The following is a 17223-nucleotide window of genomic DNA, read 5'->3' on the forward strand; positions in this document are numbered from 1 at the left end:
AGAAAGAATTGATGATAATGATGGACATCGAAGTCCGACTAGTAATTATACATGAAATAGGAATAGTATATAATTATGTTTTGCTTTTTATTTCGTTTTGATTGAGAATGGTCAACATAAATATCGGAGATTACTATTTAAAATTCTCATTTTTTTACTATTTATAATTTTATTTTATTTTATGAAAAATAAATTATATATATATATATAATATGCATAAATATTTATTTTTTTTAATTTTGTTTTTCTTCCTTCTTAAATATTGTTTTTTAACGCGAGTTCCGTGTCGGACCAAATCTCGAAGACCGAGAATTCAACGTCACCACTTCCATCTTCGTCTTCCTCGGCACCCCTCTTCTTCTCCTTGGCAGACTGGCCTGTTGCTTCGGCTTCCGTCCGTTTTACTTCCGGCTTCTCAGGTGAATCAAGACTTCCTTCTCGATCTGAAGTCGCCATGTATCTCTGTTCTTCTTGTAATTGTTATTTTTGGGCACAATGTCGTGGTCGATGAGTAGAATGCATCGAAGGGATTTTATGCCCGGCCTGCGTCGATGCTACTTCATGCTTGCTCGTAAAGAACACACAGAAACCTCAAGTGGTTGATGGATGGGGACCAATTACGCACGAAGGGTCAGAGAGGGATTAAACAAGTCCAAGCAAAAGTAGGCATGGATCCCACTTGTTATATCGATTTCAGCCTGTTGCCCTAACATTTAGTTTTAGATCGAGTTGTGAATACTGGTTTTCCTGGTGGAAGAAACTTGAAATCTGTGCTCTACTCTGCTCGTTCTTTGTTTGGCGTTTATGTTTCATCACAACTATTTTAGTCATGGCACAAAATTTTAGTGCTTTGTGGAGCCCACACTTTAGGCCCAAGTAATTTGTGGGCATTGCTGAAGCATCACCAGCCAAATGGAGTCATGTCTCTTGGTTCGATTGAGTCTAGATTAGACTTTGAAGATTTTCTATAGGATACAGTCTCATTATTAGTTGATGTTTTATATTTTGTTTTATTGAAAATATGATAAGATATGAACCTATCTCTAACAGTTTCTTGATTACTTGTTACTTTTTAGATGACACATGAGGTAGAATCAGTATGTTATGCAATATCAGAAGTGGTTAAACAAGGTCTTGTGCCCTTCCTTCTTTTCATATGACAAGTGTTTCTTTTATCTTTCTAATCTTCTTCTGATCCAGTTTGTCATCTTCTCACATTTTCACTCTCTTTATGACTTGATATCTATAGTATCATCTTAATTTAAGAATTTTACTATTTTAACATGGTGAGATTTTGCACCATTTGATTGGGAAAGACAATATTGACTTTGTGTGTTTTTCTAATTCAATTAGGACTAAAACTTCTCTCAGACAAGAGGGCTGAGTTGGAATTGAATCAAATTTTGACTTGGAGATGGTGTCATATGGCCGACGAATGAATCTTCTGATCACTCATAAAAAGATGCTAATCAAGTTCTCATCACAAATTTACTTCTGCATTAATAAGTCCCTCTTGTATCTTCAAAATGATCCAACCATGGTTGTTTGAGGCCTTAAAAAGATTTAGTTGAACTCTAGATTGATTTGGTAATGTGGGCTTAAATTATCCAACCATGATTGATTGATTGATTTGATTTGAACTCTTGTATCTTTCTCTATTTATTGATTGGTGTCCTAAAGGCCAATCATAAATATTGAGATTCATACATTATGACACACTTAGTGCCCCTTTTTCTTACCGAAATTGATATCTAATTGGACTTAGGGGTGAAATTAGTTTATTTGTGAGAAATTAGTTTATAAATTGGAAAGTGTGGACTTTGGCAAATAGAGATTCAATCATTTGTGAAAAATTGGGAAGGGAATATTGTTTATTTGATAGGACAGCTTTATAAATGTGGCTTGCCATGGAAATGAACCCAAAACTAATAACTCATTTGGATAAGATTATAACACTCTGATTAGTCCTACATCGGAAATGGGCAAGACTAATATTGACTTATAAAGGTCTGATGGGTATACTATATCAACTTCAGTTTAAGCATTTTGACCAATGGTTTAGATCAAATGAAGTTGGTAGGTCAGTTATTTATTAGGCCCGGGTCATGAAAATAGAATATTGTAACATCCTGATTAATTCCATATCAAAAGTGAGCAATATTAAGGGTGACTTATAAGAGTTTGATGAGTGTATAATTATCAACCTCAATTTAAGTATTAAGTATTTTGGCTAATGGTTTAGGTTCAACGAAGTTGATAGGCCAGTTAGTCTTTCAAGTTTGAGTCATGACAGCGATAGCTCTTCGCATTGGCATCCATACTTTTTTTTAACTACAATATAGAAGTATAATAGTGGCTAATTCAACATGACAACATTTCCTAATCGTTTGATTTTTATTCTTGCTAATAACTAATTCACAACTGACTTACTGTTCTAGGGGCACACTTGTAAAGGTTAATAACGTTTGTTATTTGAAAGTTCCCTTGAATTACTCCTTTGATTAAGTACAACAGCAGTTTCAGTAGTGCTTGTATGTGACATGAGATGTTGCTTACTTTTGTCCTGAACATTAGCTATGAAGCTTATCAAATTGGTTATTTGCAGAAATGGATGGTGTCACTAGCTCAGGCTTGTTTCCATTGCAGCGTTGCAAAACTATCCACCTGGTTTGTTTTAATTAAAAAAAATTCCTAATTACTCTTGTATCAAAGAGACTTCTTTTGACCTCAAAGTTTAGTCAATTATGCAATGCATATGTAGGTTAGGCATGCACAAGGTATTCATAATAAGGGACATGAAAAGGACCATAGAGCATACTCATCTCCAGAATTCTTTGATGCGCACCTTACTCCACTGGGATGGGATCAGGTACGTTTGATACTTTTTTGTAGTCATATGTGCAATTTTTGTTCATTAGAGATTTTGTGAGAGAATTCATTGTACCACTCAATAAGCTCATTGTAACAGACTTATTGGGCAGCAAATAGGCCGGTATCGATTGGTACTAATTGGTAAGCTTGTTGCTGAATACCCATATCCTGTTTTCAAAATAACAATAGTTCACAGCTATATCTCTTTCCCTCCTTCGCCACCTTCTCTTCTTCGTGTTGCCACCGCCCTTCTCCTCCTACTGATACGTGTCATCACCTCCTCCTTTCCGCATCCTCCTCTTCCTTCTCTTCCACCTCCTCCTCCTCCTCTGGCCAGACTTGTGACAGTCAACATGGAGGTGGATCTGATACATTATACACCGAACCATACTGCTACAACACCAGGCTGCTTAAGAACTGGCATTGGTACCTTTCTAAGATTTGAAATCTTGGAAGTAGTAAACAACCAAAGCTAGCACCTATTTCATGACAAAGTTTGGAACCATATATGAGATGTGGTAGGAAAATACACTATTGTGCTCTAAAGAAAGATGACCCAAGGTTAAATTAATCAAAGTTATAATTGTTGTGTGAAATGCAATTTGGAGGATTTAGAATTTATATGGTGAAACTATGAAAGTGCATGTAGATGTCAAATTTCTGCATGATTCTGTTACTTGGATAAAAGTGTTACTTGGTGGAGTGCTAATAGCACAGGTTCAATTACAGAGTTGGGTTAGAAATGGGTGTTGCAGATTCAATCAGGTTTTCAATAAACTGCAAGAAAAAATTTAAGAGGCCTTCATGCAAAGTGAGATCAAGAAGTATGTCTATTTTTAAGAAAGATTGATATATGTATGCTATGAGACATGAATAGTTTGTGAGAGCAAATAGATAAAATTCGTTCAGATAAAAACTTCTAACCAACATAAATATGCTCGAGTTACAGTTTATTAATTTTGTATGGTAATATATATGCTTCTTGAGTTTATTCTGGCATCTTTGTTGTTATCAGATGTTCTTTTACTCTTACGATCTTAGGTTACTTTTACAGGTTGATAATCTCCGTAAACACATTAAATCTTGTGGCTTATCAAAGAGAATTGAATTGGTTATTGCATCCCCTTTGTTAAGGTATATTTTGTCCAATTTTCTTGTTTGCACTTAAGTACAAAGAAGCACTAAGAGCGCATGTCAAAGCCATGTACTTAACTTCCTATATGTTTTGAAAATATTGCTATGACTTATTGAGTTTCTTATATTTCAATTCTGGTATTTTGGATTTTAAGCATTATATTTCTTTTGCTTAGGACATCAAAGGTTCTGCCATGGGATCAGATATTCAAGGCATATGATTTACATGATGTGTTGGCATGAATTGATTTATAAATCTTTAAGTGTACTAACAAGGATTTCTGCTGTTTATTAGCATGAAACATTGTAGTGTTTATAGTCTATGGGGCCAGTGTTAGTTTGATTTTGCTATAGTCACTCTGTCATGCAAAGTTGATTTCAAATACGTCCTATGGATTTTGAGTCTAAATCAAGCCTATTTAAGAAAGAAGGATCTAAAGGAGTAAGAAAAACTTTTTTGGTTTTGAATTTAATGTGATCCTCCTTGTGTATTTACCATTTCAATTGCTGTTGAATTGTAAATCTCCAGTGATTACCTACACATATAATCTTCTGATGTGAATGGAATATTTGTAAACAGTTAGAGGTTTTTCTTTTAAGTTGTTTCGTCTTCGTGACCTGAAGAGTAGTTTGTGATCCTAACTTTTTAGTAGCTCAGGAGGGCTGAATGCCCATTCAGTTTTAGAGAATTACTATGTTAGTCCATTGTCATGACATTACAAGTAATTTTATAACAAATTGTTATGAAAAGCTAATTGAATAGGTCATAATTATTATATGAAAATTTAATGTCAGGATTGAAATTAAGTATGATAGATCCAAGATAGAAGGTACGTACCTTCTAAACATGATACTTTAGATGTCGTGATGCAACGCACAATGATCTGCATGCATCATGAATATGCAGAAAAATGAAATTAGACTCTCATTCTCCTCTCTTCCTTTTACTCTCTTTTTATATTATCTTCTTATTTTCAGGACCACTCGGTATTATTATAATTGATGGCCTTTCCTTTTACTCTTTTCTTATATTCTCTTATTTTCAAGACCACTCGGTATCATTATAATTGATGGAGTAGGGACCTATCGAGTGGTGAGAGAAGAAATCTCTATGATTATAATATGATCTTTGGAAGATTTCACCTATATATATAGGCGAGAATAAAGGATATAAAAAAGGTAATTATGAGAGTTCCTCTCATCAAGGTCATCTCTTAAGATATTCTGATATAAATGGACTTTTTTTTTATTGATCAATGACCTTAATTAGAATCCAATTATATTCTTTATATTCTAAAACTTTGGAAAGCATTTATGAGCACGTAAATTTAAAAAAAAGTCAATAAGTCTAATAAATATAATAATACTAATTAAATCAGATAAGCAATACGAGTTATAACGATTGTATATCATCAATATCATACTTCATTCTATATACTACAACACTGTTAGTATTTCATAATGCAGTCCAAAACGATCCTTGTAATTTGTAAGTTACAAACTACATCTCCTTCTCTAATAAAACAGGTAACATGGAGTAACTCATAGATGTAAACGTATATAATCTCAACGAATTCATAAAACTATATTTCATTATAATATTTAATTGTATAGTAGTTGCAAATTCAAGATTCATATTGATTTTGTATAAATCATCGTATAGAATTTTATAACCAATTTTAATTGAATAATAAATATACTGAGTTTATCGCTGTCAAAAGAAAGATGATATCCTAATAATTTTAGATAAAGTAATAAAATTTCTAAAATTATAGAAATATGACATGCATCTGTAAGATTCATTAAATGAATTAGGTGATAAGTATTCACTACTATCGCTTACACTTTAAGATTATTCCCTGTAATGATAATCTCATATGTTCTTTTAGTTTTGAGTTAAAATAATTCTCTGTATATTATTGGTAACATAAGCTAAAGCATCAGAATCAATCCATCAAATATTAAAAGGAGATTTCTGTAATGCTTGATTCGAAACATACAAAGGTCAGCTTATACCTTTTTCTTTCAAACAAAACTTTATAGTCCTCTTCACATTGACCTTTTTTGCCATAGAAGTAGTATTTTAATGTGAATATTTTTTTTTATGAGTTTGCATAGCATTTATAAGTTCAACTGATTTATTTGATAAATTATGCTTTAATCTTTTATTGTTATCAACTCCTTGAATAATACATAAAATATTATGAGTCTATGCTATTTTAATCTTAATTCTTCCTAAACATATATATTAGTCAGCTCATTTAAATTTTACTTATTATATATTTGTATTATAGTGAATTTTAAATGAGTCAAACAGGAAGAGAATTAATAATAGATTATACATGAAGAACTCATCTACATTCATATCCAATATCTTTTAAGTTTTACAGTTTTGTTAGTCATAATGATGAGATGTCATAAAATTCCTCGAGCATCGTAATACTGAGTTATAGTCAAATCTTTCATTAAGGTGTCAGTTAATGACTTATCAATAATTTTAAATCAGTCTTTTAATATTCCAATGCATTAGTTATATTCTGTAATGAAGTCTGAATATTATTAGTAATTATTAAAATTGAGCCAATTAGATATTTTTTTAATTATTTATTTTAATTATTTGTCTTGCAAACTTTCAGCATTTGAGTGTGTGATCCTTTCAACAAATAAGATCAATATCTAACTCTCAATGTAAATTGTATGTACTCAAGTCATTTATAATAATTTAATTTAAAAAATATCGGATACTAAAAACATAAAAATGCAATAAAGGAAGTGCCATTGTAACAAAGGAATACAATATTAATACTTTTAGTTTTTTAATAAATATTGAACTATTGATATCATTTGTTTTTTATTTTTGGATAAAATATTGACATATTTAGTGTTGACACAAGATTTTATCATTATGGAAGATTGATAACATATTTATGAAATAATATTATTATATTTGGATAGATAATAATAAACTACAAGGATATCTAAAAATAAAATCACTTTACCCTGTTATATAATTATTTGAAGTAGATTTTCTTTTAAGATTATTTAAATCTCATTATATATCATTGTGAATATTATTTTTCTTAATATCATCTAAAGAATTACTCTCTCAAACTTAGTGTTTAAACTTCACTTTAGTGACAATGATATATGAGAGTTTAATTTCCCTGCTGACTACCTAGATCTTCATGGGACTAACCTATCTCGGTTATAGGGTTTGTGATTAATCTTAATTTTGTTGGGTTTCTGTTACGTTGAGTTCGTTTCTCATCAGTGCATCAAGGGAATGTAGGTAAATTGTGATTTCAATAAAGATATAAAGATGTTACAGGACAATGCAAACTGCAGTTGGAGTGTTTGGAGGTGATGGCTATGATGATGGAGTCAACAACACACCTCCTTTAATGGTCGAAAATACTGGAGATAGTGGTCGCCCTGCAATTTCAAGTTTGAACTGCCCACCATTTGTGGTAGTTGAAGACTGTCGAGAGCGCTTGGTATGCCATGGTCTTTTATTCCCCTTTTTTGAAACCTCAATTTCATAAGAGTACTCTTATTGCCTAGTTTATCATCTGTTCGTTTTAGCTGTGGAGTAGTAAGTCTTCCAGCATATATGCCACGAGTTTTTACATGATGTATTCTCGTCTCATGCTTGTCCTCCTTGAATGATTCTTCTCTTGGATTAAATTTATTAGGCTGCACCTACAATTTGATGGAATTTGACATTTTCCATAAAGTCAAGTTTCACTTTGGATTCTGCTTTCTCACTAATTTTCAAGATTTCTCTCCATTTGCAATAAGAGTGTTTTAATTAGTTAAAAAATGTTTTCTTAATCAAAGTACCAATTCTTATCCTGTAATGGTGATTGCAGGGAGTTAACCCTTGCGATAAGCGGCGAAGTATAAGCGAGTATCAGAAACTTTTTCCCGCAATTGATTTTTCTTTGGCAAGTATTTAATGCTTTTAGTGTTTGGTCGATGGATGTGTAATGCGTAAACTATAAAGTAGTAGAAATTTATGCAAAGCTTTCATCTTTATTGGTGTATGATATGTGATTCGGGCTCTCTTTCCAGATAGAAAATGATGAAGACATCCTGTGGAAAGCTGATATCAGAGAGACAGATGAAGAGGTTGCGGCTAGAGGAGTGAAGTTTATTAGCTGGTGAGTCATCAACTGTTATGAATTCCATTTTGCATTTCTTCTTTCTTCTCAAGTTCATTATTTTCTAGTTTCTTATGATTATGTTGATAAGGAAAATGATGGTGATGATATCGTGGTTAGATAAATATTACTTGCTTATAAATACTTTTTATAATCTCGACGAGAAAGATTAATGTTCTTCTCTGTCCCATGTTAACTAATTGTAACTTTTGACTCTCTCCATTTGATGGCATTGGTTCACCTCTTTTTCCGCCAAGAAAGCTTTTTAATTTCTTTTCTTTTCTTTTCGTAAGATGCCAATTCAGAATTCCTATCTTAGACTTGGATCACACATGAACCTGAACCTTTGTGTGTGAAGAGTTCAGTATAAGTATCGATGAACTGCTCGGTGTAGTTTATTCTGCCATTTTTTGTTTCCTTTCCCAAAGGAGCTCAATTAGAAGAACTGAAAAGTCATTTTGCGTTATCAGAGGAAAAAAAACATCCTGGTTGAAGTTCTTGGTTGGCCAGTTTTGATCATGGCAATCAGACAAGAAATAAATTCTGCTTGACAAAGAAAAAAAACATGAAATTACATTAAACTTGTTTCATCTTATATCCCTCAACATAACATTCTTTTTTGTTTACTTCAAAGGTTGTGTACACTTAAAGAGAAGGAGATTGCTGTTGTAACCCATAGCGCCTTCTTGTTTCAAACCTTGCAAACGTTTGGTGGTGACTGCCATCCCATCATTAAGGAGGAAATCAGCAAACAGTAAGTGGTCATTATGTTATTTTTATTTTAGTTGTAATATGATATGTAATATGATATGTCTAAGATATCTGTTTGAGCAACATCTTTTTGGAATACAAGCGAGAAACTTTTTGAGTCCAGGAATAAAGACTATCTTAACCTAACCTAATTTAGACTCATCACTTTGGTCTAGAAAGAAATACTACCATGAGAAAAAGGATTTAGTCCTTTAATATTTTGAATGAAGATAGGCCAGAATCTTATTTATGACCCTTATCAATTGCAAATGCATCCAAAATTTTCTGGCTATCAATGTTGCAAAGGATGTAATGAATTTGCTCATATTCTCTTCCACAGATTTGGGAATTGTGAGCTCCGATCCATGCTGTTGGTTGACAGAAGGTAAGAGTTTATAGTCGGTCAGTGAATTTGATGCACTTATATGGTGTTAACTATGCTTTGTTTAGAAAATGGTGTGTTTGATGCCACTAATGTCTTTACTATTATTTATGCATCAGTGTTGCATGCAGTACTTGTTCTTAAGGGGCCATTATGACCAACATTCTTTTCCTTAGGGAATCAAACCAAGCATATACCATCAATACTTTCGACATGGATGCGATGATGATTCCCTACAATATATACATGTATGCATTGGATCTAAATTACGAATGAGCAAGAACAAATCCAAATCTATAGATCTAATCCAAAGCAAAGAATCTGAATCACACGATACTCTGTTATCAGTCTAAATAAAAGAATCTAAGTAAAACCTATCATTATTTCTTCTCCCAACCAAATGCTTCTGCTATCATGGAATGGAATGGAACGAAACGAGATAATCGCGTCATCCATCAATCAAGATTTGTGAATTTCAAAGCATCTCCCTGCGGGTGGCGTAGCTGTACCTGGACCGCTGGATGTTGTCGCGCCGCTTCTTGTAGAGCACCGCCCCCACGGCCAGCACCGCCACTCCCAGTATGAGCCCCGCCGCGATCCCCGCCTTTTTACCCCCGCTCATGCCTCCCTCTCCTCCTCCTCCGACTTCGTCCACATCTGCCCGGACATCCGCGCTTCCCGGTCTCGGCGAGGGGGAAGGCGCCGTGGACGGGGTCGGTGCGGGAGAGAGCGTCTCCGGCGGTGGCGCTGGAGGGGACCCAAGGGTTCCCGGCGACGGGGACGGGGATGGAGTCTTCGATGGGGGAGACGTCGGCGAGGGTGCGGGAGGCGATCGAAGGGGACCCCCGGAGACAGGCGAGGGCGAGGGCGAGATCTGGGACGAGGTCAGATCGGCCATCGAGATGATGAGGACAACGATGGAGATAACCGAGAGAGCAAGCAATGACGGTGGCGACGAGGAGAGCGCCATCGATGCCAGGGGAGCCGACAGTTGCAGATCTGATGCAGAAAAAGGTGATGTACCGCTTCGCCCTGCGACGTTTATAGTAGGGCGACACTGGAGTACGGTCACCTCTGGCATACAGCTGCGCCGATACCGACCCGATAAAGAGAAGGATCCTGTGCAACAAAATATTCGACCCAGAAGTCCATTACACGATCAGAACCGTTCATCACTTAGTCGGTGCAAGTCTCACCATCATCATAAATGCCCACGTCCGTCAGTTGGAACTTGTATACGTTGTCTCTTGGAGGGGTGCTGAATTGGTCCTGCACTGGATGAGGGTGTATGCGGAGTCGGACACGGGAGCCGCACTATTCTCACGCCAACAACCTGAGGAGACTACTGTCGCGTTATACGCGGGCCACGTGAGCGTGGGTAATCGTGTTCCATGGTAAAAGGGGTGAGGATATAGAAACGGTTCAACTTGGTCAGCAGGTTGGTTCACGTGGAGATGGCAATTTCAATCACACGACCCAATGGACCGATCCAATCTGACACAATCAAACCGGGTTTGATCAATTTTGACCAACTTGACCATTATATGTATTGATTGGTCATGGGGTTCTTTTTAGATCCCAGATCGAGATGCGGTATTTGAACGGTCAGGATTGAGTAAAACCCGGTTCATCTTAATCCTAGAAGAGGGGTTGTGCGAGGAGAGGGCGAAGCGGAGGCGAAGCGAAGATGATCGAGGTGGTGTTGAACGATCGGTTGGGGAAGAAGGTGCGGGTGAAGTGCAACGACGACGACACGATCGGCGACCTCAAGAAGTTGGTGGCGGCGCAGACCGGCACCCGCGCTGACAAGATCCGCATTCAGAAGTGGTACAACGTCTACAAGGACCACATCACCCTCAAGGACTACGAGATCCACGACGGCATGGGCCTCGAGCTCTACTACAGCTAAAAGGTTCTCCCTTTCTTCTCTTCTTTGATTTGTTCTTGCTGTTCTAATTTTAGATTTAGAGATCTGCTCTCTCTCTCTCTCTCTCTCTCTCTCTCTCTCTAATATAAATCTTAATCGAAGAAAATTTCTATGATTCATATATAAAAATGTGTAGAATTTTTCTTCTGCATGTTTTAGGGTTTCTATGGACAAAGATTGGTGGAATTTAATTTTTGTGATCATCAAAATCTTGAATTGTTATATCTTTTTTATTCTGAAATAGTAAAAATTTGTTGTGCTTCATAGGGTTTCTTGGTGTCTGTGGTTCTAAAATTGTAGGTGCTAGATATGCTGCTGGATATCCTCCTGTTCTAAAAAGATGGCGTAGGACAAACTAAACATAAGATAGTGTTTCTTGGATTTTTGTGGTTTTCATACTGAGCGTCGATATACCATATTAATCCAACCGCACAGAGATTCTAATTCATGGTAAGAACTATTCAACTTCTTCAGTTAAAATCACGGTGAGCGAGCGATGTCTCTGTTGAGACATCCGGAATTGGTTAGTGCATTGTTGCACAAGTGATAGGTCTTCGAGTCCACTTGCGAGAGTCCGAATTAGTTAATGCATTTGATGCAATGAAATTTTTTTATTGAAAAAAAGAAAAATGATGGTGAGTGAATAATAATTTGGAGTCCTAAGGGCTTGATTCTGATTATGATGATAGTGCCATCATGCGAGCGAACAACATATCTACTTATAATGTGAACATGTAGTGCCATTGATGACTTTGTATACAGATTCAAGGAACAAGCTGAGCCACTTGAGGATGGATACAGTTCCCTTGAACATGGCCCATGACCCAAGGATATCTAGATAGAGATTGAGCTTAAGGAGAAATAAATAAATAAATTGGCAATTTATTGTTTGTGGTGGCATGGCAAAAAGGGAGTATGAAACATCTGACAGAACTCTGAAAGTTACCCTAGGCCTTTGCTACCTCCATGATGTCCTCTTGATCACATTCTAGTTTTGGAAGTAAGCTAGATTATGTTGTTTGACGTGGTTCATGGTACATTGGGTAGTCGGCTTATATAACATTATCAACTCATTTATTGGATCTCCAAGTTCATTGTTGCTTAAACCCTCAGTCCGGGTTGTGGTGAAGAATGGACTTGTCGATCGGGTTCTGTTTGACTTATTTCTCACATGGACTTGATGTTTTGATTTCCATTCTGTCCACCCTGTCTCATGGCCTAAATCACTTGACTTCTATGGATATTAGTATCAATTACAAGGTGCACACTTTCCCAAATTAGATAATACATTAGCTATAAAACCTTTAGCTTAGATGCTCAAGATTTTGCAGCTTGTGCATACTAAGACTTCTCATTAGTATGCTTTATTTGCATTCCTTTGCGCTTAAAGATAGCCAAAGTAGAGTCTGCATACTGCTTGAGCGACTGACTATGGCATATGCTTGTTTCTGCTTTGGCTATTACTGCCATGCACATTTTTGATTGCTTATTTGATATTTGAATACGTGGTAAAGAAGACACAGGCTATGATTTAGGCATCATCGTCTTTATTATACTTATCTGTGGCTTTACTGACACATATCGCTACAGATTTCAGTCCTTTACACTGACAAATGTGCGTTCAATGCAGGTCGGTTGGTTGATCCGAGTGCTCGTAGCCGAACTAGATGAGGGCATCAATCTATCTTTCAAATATGTAATAGCTATGTTGGTACAAGTACATTCTGACTATTTAGTGTGCTGCTGTTCAGTCTGGAAATGTAATAATGGCTTATGAAACATATGTTTGATGATAATATATGTTTGGTATTTGGTTTGCTTCTTGATCTTCATTTTCCGTTACTGATGTGGGTGCATACTGTTATTTCTTGCATACCCTAAAACCAAATGGAAGTCATGCATTTCTTGGATTTGGGTGTGGACAAAAACTATTTGGATTCGAGTTTGTGTTTATTTGTAGGTGACAAGCAGCACAGTGATGGATCTAAACGGAAGGATTGCAATGACATTACTAGTCATTACAACTTTGAGGATCCCAATCACATCATAGCTGATCACAATTTTTGATATATGCAACCAAGTCATTGGGATTATAGGTTTTGCCACTGACACCAATATGTTGTTATCTTGTTTTAAAGTTTAGATTAAAAAAACATAAAATAACAGGAACTAACTAATTTCATGCACGGTGAGAATGGAGTTCAAATTTGAGAAGATCATATCTAATTCTAAATCGATTAGATAGTTGGATAGTCAAGGTCACTCGATCGACAAAATCATATTCATCTAGGTGTTAGTTAATTTAGTTGATAAACATTTCAATTTTTATTATAAAGTTTTAGGTTCCAATTTTATCTTTCTCACTTATTTTATGTACCACTAAGCTTGTGATTTTGGGTGAACAAAGCTTATGAGATCCGAGCACAACGAAAAGAATCATTAAAATGTAACAAATACTTGAATCGAATCACACGAGCTTGCCTCTCGGTCATTAGGTAGAGAGACTAATTAAGTATTATCCATTTTAGCTAGCTATCTTTTGAGGTCTCTATACCTTAAAAGTTACACTGAGATCTCTATAGTTATAAAGTGAAATATATACGTTCATTTATCCTAACATAAATACGAATTTTGAGGTCAATTTTATCGATGAAAATATGAAAATAAAAAAGTAATTTTAATGTTCTAATTGATGGTAATGGATAACATAGGTGACGAATGATACTGTCACTAGAGGTTGCAGATGACTATTGTGAATGAGGAGAGCAATGACGAGAGTTGAGGGTTGCTCTACATCTGTGTCGACGTCAACATATTTGCTGAGTGGTAAAAGAGCCACATGACATCTGTATTAGCATCGACGCAGATGTAAAGCGATGTCGCTCGACATCTATATCAATCCATTTATCATTCGATAATTACATCGACGCCGACGCAGATGCATGCAGAGCGACGACGCCTGATAATTATGTCGACGTTGACACAGATATAGAGTGGCCCTCACCTCTCGTCATCACTCTCTTCGTCTATGACAGTCATTTATGGCTCCAACGATATCGTCGTTCGTTACGATCAACTAAAACGTAAAATTATCTTTTTATCTTTTATTTTTATATTTTCGTTAGTAAAACCAATGATTTTAGGATAAATAGATTTAGATGTTTCACTTTCTTAATTATAAAGATACCAATATTATTTTTAAAAATATAAAGATTAAAAATATTAAAAATATTTAATTATAAAAAAAGATAATATATAATTAGCCCTAAAGAGTATGCGAACTTTAGTAACGGCTTCATAATTTGTGTGGAGCAGCCGAAAGAAAGATTGCCACAATCATCTCTTATCTAACATATTTAGTACTATAATCTCGCAAGTTGTTTCGTGGGCCCAAAAGTAATAGCAATCATCCAACAAGTCTGTCACTTCCAACTGTTAGCAACTTGATGTGTTATATTGTATGTGTAGGAAAGGGGCAATGGCCTCGATCATGCTATGGCACTTAGGTCTTTATCTTTTTATTAATGCCACTTGGTATAAACATTTAGAGCAATTAGGGTTAGACCTAAGTGCCATAAATTTGGCATCAGCATAAAATGAGTATTTATTTTCAAGAAAAATTGCATCCAAGTCACTTCACCAGTTAGGTTTACGAATGAATGAAACTCCAATGTATAATATCAAATGAAGAAGTGGGTAGTGTATTTTAAATAAATCTTAAAAAATAGATATAAGATTCCGACTTATAACCTATTATGATACAATGAGCATAAATCCGAAAATTTTGAACTATAAGAAAACAATCCGAAATGGTTTAACAATAATATTCATGCACTACGGTATAGTTTTTGTTTCGATCTTTGTTGTTGTTGTTATTATTATTATCGTTGAAATTTAAATAACTTTTTAATTTATTAATCTAAAATTTTAAATAATAATAATAAGATGTATTTTTAACCAAAATTATTTGTTCACTAAGAAAAATGATCGGTGTTATAAACATAATTTACTACCACCCATGGATGGTAATTTTCACTCAAATATATATATTTTAGATTACTTGTAATTTTGATACTTGGGATGTGTTGTGGTCCCTTTAAATATATGACACTCTTCATACATAGTGCAATATTGATCATCAAAATAGAACATCATGGATCAAAATTTAAAATGACTTTTTCCTCATTATTAACACCAAATGCTTCTATTTTAATCTATCATTTATTTAGTAAATTAAATTGCCCTCCTCGGTAGACAACTTGGCTCGATCATTAATTAATAAATCGAATGAATATGACAACCATCTCAAACAAAAACGAGAAAGAGAAGAAAAGGAGCACTAAACAACATCCTACTTGCCAAACAATTTGGCAAAGCTACCATGACAAAGACGATGACTTTAAATGGTCAATTACAACACGCAATTTGCTAAAGACATCGAACAAGATGTAAGTTAATTGGGTTTGGAGGAAATGACATCAATGTCAAGCACTAACGTTCCTCATCATTTAGATTAAATAGCATGATCTTTTATATAAATGATTTTTATATTAAAGACATTATCTTTTATATTAAAGACATGATCTTTTATATAAATAATTTTTAATCATATACACAATCAGAGAGACTAAGAAGCGTGATGACGATAAATAAGTATCATCGTTTGAATTTTATAATTAATTATACTAGTAAATATTTGTTAGAGAAAAAAATCATTAACGTCTTAGTCAGCTCAATATAGTCCGGGCCTGTCGACACGAGATTTGTCCAAGGTAGTTTTGAAATGGTTCCAAGGTAGATTTGAGATGACTCTGAGGTAGCTTCGAGGTGGGTGAAAGTATTGTACTCCGAATGTGCCATCTGAATGAAAATTAAGGTTGGGAGAGATTTTTCAACCAATCACACCGATGCTCAAATTAGTAATATGAGATTCGAGTAATTCGAGAGTGAGTCCCTCGCTCTTTGTTTATAATATATTTTTATAGAAGAAAAGAAAGTTTGTAATTCTCCTTTTGTAATTCTTTATACACTTATTTAATTAATTAAACCAATATTATAAGAAAGTTTGTAATTCTCCTTTTGTAATATATATATATATATATATAATTTGTTGTATTGAGTGATTTATCATTGTTTTATTAGAATGATTGGATTTATCAAAATCAATAACAATGAAAAACAATATAATCGTTCTTAAATAATTAAAATTTATGAATATTTATATTATTGTTGTATTGGACTCATCCTTTATGGAGTTTGAACTGTTTTGCACGCAATTGACATCACAAAACAATTCAATGAGTCCAACAACACAATGACTTGTCAACATCCACTTGTCAAGTAAATTAATGTTCGGAGAAATAAGAAAACCCATATGTGCCAACCGAAAGGAGTCATAAAGAATAATAATGTGAGTCCCTATCGAGCTCACATCGCATTTGAATGAATGTCACTTTGCTATCCTAACAAAGTCAATTACTTCAATACTTTTATCAGTTAAGTATATAAATAATGCATGTATAATTGATTGATCGAATGAATGAGTCTAATAATCTTTCATTGATTGATATATAAGATGAATCAGTCTAATTATAATTTTTGAATGGATTATGATGTTTTTCAAACCTCCACAAAGATATTTAAGCTTATACGAAAAATATATACAAAAATTATAATCTATATAAAAGCATCGTTATTAGTTTATCTTCGATGAGATTTTAAATATGTATTCTTATTAGTTTGAAAATAAGAATGAGTTAAAAAACTTAAATTTTATATAAGTTATATTATTTTTAAAATCTCTATAAAACTATTATAGGATTATATAAAAATAAACTCGATTCAAGTGATAGCTTAATTCAAGATGAATATATCCCTAAAGAGATTAGATAATTATCATAAGGATTTTTGGAACTAAGACAAAGAGAGATATTTATGGAGAAAATAAAAAAAAACGTCTATAAAAAAAAGTTCAAAATGAAAATTTTTTCTATTTTATT

General features: G+C 34.3%; 2 protein-coding genes across 3 annotated transcripts; both read left to right on the forward strand.

Moving 5' to 3' along the window:
* The first annotated feature begins 311 nt into the window (after positions 1–311).
* LOC103982472 (phosphoglycerate mutase-like protein 2) lies at positions 312–9427 on the forward strand. 2 transcript variants are annotated; one of them, XM_018824486.2, is made up of 10 exons: positions 313–419; positions 1077–1131; positions 2606–2667; positions 2762–2869; positions 3926–4005; positions 7334–7499; positions 7875–7949; positions 8077–8165; positions 8800–8919; positions 9256–9427. In XM_018824486.2, the coding sequence occupies exons 2-10, from the start codon at positions 1077–1079 to the stop codon at positions 9302–9304; spliced, it is 804 nt and encodes a 267-aa protein (XP_018680031.2). In that variant the 5' UTR covers positions 313–419; the 3' UTR covers positions 9305–9427. The 2 variants fall into 2 exon arrangements, with proteins under 2 accessions (XP_009397680.2, XP_018680031.2); XM_009399405.3 differs by lacking the exon at positions 1077–1131 and having other exon boundaries at positions 312–419.
* Positions 9428–10901: 1474 nt separating this feature from the next.
* On the forward strand, positions 10902–13042 carry LOC135611175 (ubiquitin-like protein 5). Its single transcript, XM_065106630.1, has 2 exons — positions 10902–11209; positions 12855–13042. Exon 1 carries the CDS (start codon positions 10985–10987, stop codon positions 11204–11206), a length of 222 nt encoding a protein of 73 aa, XP_064962702.1. The 5' UTR covers positions 10902–10984; the 3' UTR covers positions 11207–11209; positions 12855–13042.
* Positions 13043–17223: the final 4181 nt, after the last annotated feature.

Source organism: Musa acuminata, chromosome BXJ2-4 (assembly GCF_036884655.1).
Source record: "Musa acuminata AAA Group cultivar baxijiao chromosome BXJ2-4, Cavendish_Baxijiao_AAA, whole genome shotgun sequence".
Classification (NCBI taxonomy): Eukaryota; Viridiplantae; Streptophyta; class Magnoliopsida; order Zingiberales; family Musaceae; genus Musa; species Musa acuminata.